The sequence below is a fragment of the Lepidochelys olivacea genome (assembly GCF_965140295.1).
Source record: "Lepidochelys olivacea isolate rLepOli2 genome assembly, chromosome: 9".
In the NCBI taxonomy this organism is placed as follows: domain Eukaryota; kingdom Metazoa; phylum Chordata; order Testudines; family Cheloniidae; genus Lepidochelys; species Lepidochelys olivacea.
The window spans coordinates 37,639,783-37,647,881 of NC_140419.1; the positions used below are offsets into that span (position 1 = coordinate 37,639,783).

General features: G+C 45.2%; 1 protein-coding gene across 1 annotated transcript; it reads left to right on the forward strand.

The window, feature by feature from the left end:
- Positions 1-286: 286 nt before the first annotated feature.
- Positions 287-5,499, forward strand: RNF228 (ring finger protein 228). Its single transcript, XM_084639466.1, has one exon. It carries the CDS (start codon positions 1,669-1,671, stop codon positions 2,578-2,580), a length of 912 nt encoding a protein of 303 aa, XP_084495592.1. The 5' UTR covers positions 287-1,668; the 3' UTR covers positions 2,581-5,499.
- The last annotated feature ends 2,600 nt before the right edge of the window (positions 5,500-8,099 follow it).

An 8,099-nucleotide genomic window follows, 5' to 3' on the forward strand; every position in this document is an offset into this window, starting at 1 on the left:
TCAGTGCAACATCTTTTAACACAATTAAAGATTGTGAGAACTTATCCAGGATTCTCCATCATGAACATTCTTTTAGATTACTGGAGGTTCAAAGAACCACTGATGATTCTTCACATAATGCTAGGCAGTTAGTAAAATGGGTACTGCTAGTAAAGAATAGACCATTTGGCAGTCCATTTGGAATTTTGAAAGCTGATGGGAGGTACATTGGAGGAAGAAAGAAGATAAATAAAAGTATATAAAAAGGCAAAATTATTTATTGTAGTAAATTTGCTACATGGCTCTTGTTAGTTGCATGAAATCCACACATATTTAAAAATGTAAATATCCATGATAGCTCCACAAAATATTTGATTTTTTTTTAAATCAATACAAACCACAAATTGTAAAAAGTGATAGCACTGCTTCCTCTGTATGAACATGGGCCAAATCACACTCCACTCACTCACACAAGTAGTGCCATTTAAGTCTATAATATTACATTCAAATGAGCATGGCAAAGAGGATTTGGTCCCATATTTGGTCCTGGCAGAAAATTATGTGAAGAGTGAGAAAATATATCCAGATCCAAATCTACTGACAGTGAGCTGAAGAAAAAAAATTTGGGCAACATAAGCTGAAACTGTCCTTGAACCAGACCCACACCCACAAACAAATCACACTTTCGTAGAGGATCCTCAGTAAAGGCACCTATATTAAGCCAAAAGATTGAAGTAAATGAAAGGCTAGTAATGTGCTATGGGGAAAAAATCCTATATAGGGGGTCTGAATATGCTCTTAGTTTAATGAATAACAAAAATCCCACTGACTTCAATGGGATTGGCCTCATAATTGCATTTCTAAAACATAAAAGAGTACAGTGAGAGAGCACAATTGTTTAAATACATGTCTCTAATCTGGTAGTCAGCTCCTGTTCTGACTCTGAAACAGTCCCATATCAGGGCTCAGTGCTGGTCTATTCATTAGATCTCAATTCAATTCTAACAAAGAAAAACCTCCTTCAGAATCATCAGCAGTAGGGCATTTGTAAGAGATCATTATTTTCAAGAAGAGAGAAAACCCCACTCTCTCTTACTGCTCCAGCCTGGCGCTGGGCTTCCTAATTACAATCAAAAGGTTAAGCTGGCCTTGTGATCAGTGGGCTTTCGTCCTTGAACACAGAAATGAGCTCACAGCTGATCATGCAGAGACAACCGCTGGTGTATGAGTCTGTCTCTCCCCTGCCGCCCGAGCCTGTTCGGAGCAGGAACCCCGCATTACATCACCGGCTCGCTCGCTCGCTTCTCGGGAGGGAAGGAGCAAAGCGGCGACTCCGGGGGGCTGCTGCTGATGGTGAGAAGGGAGAGACTCAGGAGCCAGGGGGCGAGGAGGCTACTGCGGAGGGGCGGCCGCGCACGCAGGAGAGGCTGGAATCCCGCAGCTAGAGGAGGATGCAAGGGTTACGAGACATGCATTAAAGAAGAGGGCTAAGGGGGAGCCCAACCCCCACCCGGTCTAGCCGCCTCTCCCTTCGGCATCCTCCCATGCGACGGTGCCTGCACCCCAAGGGCAGCCGGGCAGCGAGCCGGGGGCTCCAGCTCCCCGGCTGAGCAGAGACAGGCCGGTGGGGGAGGGTCGAGCTTTTCTTTTTCGGTGGCGCTCCCTCCCTCCCCCGGCTGAGAAGATGTTATGGCCGAGCTGGCGGAGAAGGGCAGCGGCAGCCTAGGGGCGGCGGGCGGGCGGCAGCAGCAGGATGGGGGGGCGGCGGATGGCGGGGGGTCGGAGGAGGAGGCCCGGGCCGCCAACCCCCCTAACTACGAGGACTACGAGTGCAAGATCTGCTACAATTACTTCGACCTGGAGCGGCGCGCGCCCAAGCTGCTGGAGTGCCTGCACACCTTCTGCCAGGAGTGCCTGAGCCAGCTGCACCTGCGGGCCGCCCAGCGCCCCCCGCCCGCGCAGCCCGGCCCGCCGGGCGCTGCGCCGTGGCGGGCCGGGGCCAGCGGCACCATCTGCTGCCCGGTGTGCCGCCACCGCACCGCCCTGCCCGACCAGCGCGTGCACAGCCTGCCCGTCAACACCAAGCTGGCCGAGGCCTTCCCCCTGCAGCTGCGGGCCCGCGACCCGCTGCCCCAGGACAGCCTGCCGCCCGCGCCGCGCCCCGCCGCCGGCCCCCAGCCGCGCGCCGCGCCCCACGAGGCGGGCCCAGCCCCGCGGCCGCAGCGCCGCGGCCCGCGCTCCGCGGGCGGGGGCTACGAGAGCTGCCAGAGCTGCAAGCGGGCGGCGCTGAGCGCGGGCTGCGTGTGCGTGGTCTTCTCCTTCCTCTCCATGGTGGTGCTGCTCTTCACCGGCCTCATCTTCGTCAACCAGTACGGGGGGGAGCCGGGGCCCGGCGGCCCGGCCTCGCCCTCCCCCGTGGGGCCCATCTGCCTCTCGGTCGCCAGCATCCTCGCCCTCTTCTCCGTCGTGGTCACCTGGCTCATTTGCTGGCTCAAGTACCGACCCGAGGCGGGGGCCGGGGCGGCCCCCGGGAGCGGGACCGGGACCCCCAGGGGGCGGGCTGCTGCTGCTGCTGCAGGCGGCAGGAGGAGCCACACGTAGCGTTGGGGCCGCGGCCGCCTGTTGCTGCTCCTGCAGCTGCCGCCGCCGCCTGAGGTTGGGTGCCCCCCTCCCCCAGGGTGCGGGAAAGCGGGGGGCCTGGCGGGGTACTCGGCCCGGGCGTTTCCACCCACCTACGCGCTCGCCGGGTCGGGCCTGGTCCCCTCTCGTCCCGGGAGGTAAAGGGCGGGCGGGTGTGAGAGGAACGGGGACCACAGAGCCTCGGTGCATTGGCCTGGTCTCGTCCCTTCCACACACCCTGCACTCCTTATCGCCTCTCTGCCTCCACGGGGGAATACATGGAGCCCCTGGGGGTGGGGGGACCTGCTGGCCCTCCCTGCACTTGGCCTCTTCTGTGCACGTGGAGGACGCACCTTACCTTGTCTGTGCTCCACATTTGAGGAGGGACCCTGCAAGAGGCTTGAAGGAAGTGGGACCGTTGCACCTCAGTGCACTTGCCTTCTTTCCTACGTGCAGGGGGCACTTACCTGTGCTTCAGATTTGAGGGTGCAGGGCTGGGGTCTTGAGGAAGTGGGATCATTGTACCTCAATGCACTTGTCCTGCTACTTCCTCCACAAAAGTCATGAACACAGTTCTTGATCCCAATCTGTGGGTGTAAGGAAAGTCCTAGTCATGCAGAGAGGTGAAACCATTTTTCCAAATTCACTTGAACTGTTACCTGTTACTCACCACACATGCAAACTTCTTATGGCTCTCTCCCTTATGTTCCCAGCCTATGGGGAAAGACCATCGGTGGGAGAATTGGAGGAGATGGGTCAGTTATTTTCAACTCAATCCTGATATGCAAATCTTTCTTTGGGAGAGTAGGATCTTGTTAGTGGATAAGGATGCAGGGCCATCATTTTGAGTGGCAGTGTTGTCTACTCTGAAAAGTGTTGTCTAGTGGGTAGAGCACAGACTGGGAGCCAGGCACTTCTGAATTCTAATCCTGGCCTTGCTGCTGATCTGCTAGGGATCAGTGATTTAGCATCTCTGTATTGTGGTTTTCTCCTCTGTAAAATGGGAATAATAATTCTTATTTACCTATTTCAAAGGGAGTTGTGATGACTAATTAGTTAATGTTTGTAAAGCACTTTGAAAATATCAAGTGCTATATAAGTGCTAAGTATTATTTATTTTTCACTACATCAAGAAAGGGAGGATAATAGAAGGAATGCTATCTCAGCTCTATCATGGACAATTAATGAGTTTGAGATGAATGCATTGTGTACATGTATAGAGGGATGGGAGGGATGTATGATGGAGGGAGCAAACAAGGTGGGAGAATTAAGGCGTAAGATCTATCAGCTATCTTCTTGCCAACTGGAGGGGAAGATATATGTCTCTAACAGATATACAATGTCTTGGCATCTTGGGAAATTAGGAAAAGTCAAGGGGTAGGAAAGGGTCACACACCATTTCCCCACTTTTATGATTTATCAGCATACCCTTGTTTCTGTGCTTGCTAATGCAGAGGGGATGAAGCCGTTTATCAAAGAAAACTGGCTTACTGTTGCCCCCACCTGGAAGATAATTGAAGAGATGCATTGTTGTTGTTATGATCAGAATGAGATGACTGTGTTCATTGTATTTTGTACTTTCCCCTTTTTAACCGTAAAAAAAGGAACTACAGTACATGTACAAAAGAGCTGTCTTAAACTCCTGTCTTAAAGAGACTGCGCCAAAGTATCCCCACATGTATCGAATACACCTCTGTTCCCCCATATAAGAAAACAGCCTCTATAAAGCAAATGAGTTTTTGCCAGGCTCCTGAGTGGTTGTTTAAAATAGGCTTTGCTATTTCTTTTTTAGAGATGTTGTTGTGAGTAACTGAAACACTGTTTTGTGCATTTTAAACAGTTTACAGAAGGTGGTTTAATTAATAGAATATAGCTCTAAAACTGGGATGAGAGATTTCTGAGGCACAGAATAATGTTTGATTGGCCATTCATTAAACTTTTATATGGTGAAAGGAATCCTACATTAAAATATTGATTTTTTTTCAACAGCACAGTAAAAGGGGAATATGATCGTATCATTTGCGTATTGATAATTAACCTTCAGTTATGATAGTTACAACTAGACATTGTTTTTCCCCCCTTCTTGATATGTTTCACTTCTGTATTATGAATTTCTCTAGAAGGCCAGGAGAACACTTTGTATATGTCAGGTTGGGGCTTTAATGCATTTCATATATGGTGAGATATTCATAATGGGAGATGAAAAATAATGCCATATAATTTCTTTTGTAATGTACAAAGGAGAGCACTCTATGTACGTACTATTGTATGTTGCAGGATAATTCATTTGGTGCCTGAATTTTTAAAAAAACTTAATTAGCTGTTATCTCTTATATCTGGAATGAGAAACTGCTTCTTCTTCCATATTTCTACATAGTACTGTATTGGAATGAAATGATAATTTTTGTGCTTAACAATTGGAGAATTTAAAGGTGGTTGTATATTATTCCCTGTGTATTTATGCAAGCTTTCTGCATGCTATCCTGACAAGTATTCTATTAATAGATCCTTACTTGACCACTTCTATTTATGACAAGTGAAAAGAAATGTATTGACTATTTAGGAGCAGAAAGCAGCAACTGAAGATTTGTTTTAAGTGTGATGTGTTTTATGACTGCACAAGTGATGTTTAGTGTGCATTGTCTTGATTATCACAAACCTGTAAAAATGTAGTATTTGTACAAAGATCTATTATAATGAAAGTATTTGATGAAAACCATACGTGATCTTTGTGTCACTTATATTCATAAACACATAAATTTGCACCAGCCTTTTCACACAACAGAAAATAAAAATGTTATGGGGAGATAAATTACTGGATTCTGTTCTGGCGCTGCTCTAACTTTCTGCATGACCTTGGTCAAGTTATTTAAGCCAGTATTTTCAAACTTGGATTAATAAATTAAGCAGCTAAATAAAAATATATCTTTTGAAAACTGAGCATAGCATTGACTTGAGTAGTAGATGTGGATACTTTGCACCTAAGAAATCAGACTACTTTTATTTAAGTTTCTGTATGATAATTGAGATGCCCAACTTCGGACACAAACATTTGAAAATTTTGGTTCTAACCTCTCTGTCCCTCAGTTAATCCATGTAAAATTGGATAGCAATACTTACCTCCCTAACTGGTGGGTCTAAGGCTTTATTCATTACACAGTTTAAAGTAATTTGAGATCCTGAGATACAAGGTGTTATAGGAGTGTGTAAAGCATTATAAATAATTTTAAGAATAAATGTATGTAAATTAGATGACATTTTCCCCAGTAATGTTTACTGAGGAAAAAATAAACAAGAATTTAAAATATATACATTCTTATGGATATCATATCCACTAATTTATAATTTAACTGTACATGTTTCTAGTGCAAATATAGCATTAGTTCATCAGTATTTTTATTAGTGAAGAACCAATAATGTTCACAGTTTTAAACAGTGTCATATTCTCCCAGTTGGAAGCATATGCTTCATCTCTGTATTTTCTATTCCTTCCACAAAATTATACACCTTCATGATTTTTCTGAGTCAAATTAAAATGGTATTGAAACACAGACAGTAGACCAGATCTATGTGAAAATTAGAGTAACTTCACTGATTTCAATAGTGTTACTCTGGATTTACACCATAGTAGCGAAGAACAGAATTCATCTATACAGTGATTGGATTCTGCTTGTTTTCTGGATTCTCTTGAAACTACAGATTACTTATGCTAAATCTAGCCTTGATCATATATCAGTTTAAAAAAATCAAGTAAAATTGTTGCTAAAGAAAATCCATGTAACTGAACTGAGGTATATTTGTTACTATAACCATCTGAGTCCCACAACTCTTACGTTTTTTCAGTGTTTTTAAAATGTTAAATACATGGGGATGGGGGATATGAAGGGGAATTGCCTCTGTGACACTGTCTCCACAAATCTCAGACTCCTGATAGTTTTCCTATGGCTGAGCTTCCTTTTAATGATTTTTACCAGGACAGGGAGTGATCCAAACCCAAAAGATGGTGGGTCAGATTTTTACACAGAAGATTTGGAATAGATCAGTTGACTTCAGTTCAGTTTAGTTTACTCCAGAGTAAAACCAGTGTGTCTGAGAGCAGAATCCAGCCCATAGATGTAGAAGGCAGGGAGTTAATATACCATCTTAGGTATATTAGGCCTCAGCTGGAGTATTGTGTCCAGTTCTGGTTGCCACATTTCAGGAAAGATGCGGACAAATTGGAGACGGTCCAGAGAAGAACAACAAAAATGATTAAAGGTCTATGAAGCATGACCTATGAGGGAAGATTGAAAAAATTGGGTTTCTTTAGTCTGGAGAAGAGAAGACTGAGGGGGGACAAGATAACCGCTTTCGAGTATATAAAAGGTTGTTACAAGGAAGAGGGAGAAAAATTGTTCTCATTAACCTCTGAGGCTAGAATAAGAAGCAATGGGCTTACGTTGGAGCAAGGGTGGTTTAGACTGGACATTAGGAAAAACTTCCTAAATGTCACGGTAGTTAAGACTGGAATAAATTGCCTAGGGAGGTTGTAGAATCTCCATCATTGGGGATTTTTAAGAGCAAGTTAGACAAATACTTGTCAGGGATGGTCTAGATCATACTTAATCCTGTCTTGAGTGCAGGGGACTGGACTAAAAGACCTCTCAAGGTCCCTTCCAGTTCAATGATTCTAAGAGCTTTTGTTTTGGTCAACACAGCCAGAGGCCAGTGCAGTGGAAGATTTTCCTCTGAGTTGATAAAGTGTTGTAAAAGGTCTTGATTTTGCCTTCTTTCCTATCTAGGGTTTATGTTTGTAGTCATTACTTATGGAAAACTCTCACTGAAGTCGGTGGGGATGCAGGATTGTGTCCTCAAATAAACAGCACTTTTTTTTTTAAATTGGAAATGGATACTTTACATGTTAAATTTACAAGCTATAACGTTGTGTATGCTGTTTCCCTAGGTGTATGGGACTCTGTTTTGTAAGTTTTGGGGGCAGGATTAACCCTGACACTCTATCATAGAATCATAGAATCATAGAATATCAGGGTTGGAAGGGACCCCAGAAGGTCATCTAGTCCAACCCCCAAATCATGTCATAGAGTTGCTTCTTTTTATTTGAACCTTTCAGAATAACTCCATTCTAGCATCCCTCTTTATTTAAAGCACCATAACATTTGTAGCAAGTATTTGTTAGGCTGGGTTGGACCCCTTGGGAAGTCACCTGATGTGCTGAGATAACCACTGAGTCTACCTGTTCTGTGAGCGTGGGCCCCCTTTAACCTGTCTTGCTGAGCCATGCTCTTAAAACCTCCTCTAATATACACACATAGGCAGGGCCACACCCAGCTGCAGATCAGCTCCGGGAAGACTCATCTTAAAGGACTTGCTCCAGCACTCGGATGTCTACCTCTCTTGGAGTACAGACCCAAAAACATATTATATTTGCCTCTTCCCTCAATGTGGAAAAGGGTATGCACAATTTCCCCCCCACACCCAGTTAGAAATCACATAAACTGGGT

Excerpts from the sequence above, each read along its gene's own strand:
- RNF228 (XM_084639466.1), top strand. The coding sequence starts at position 1,669 with ATGGCCGAGCTGGCGGAGAAGGGCAGCGGCAGCCTAGGGGCGGCGGGC.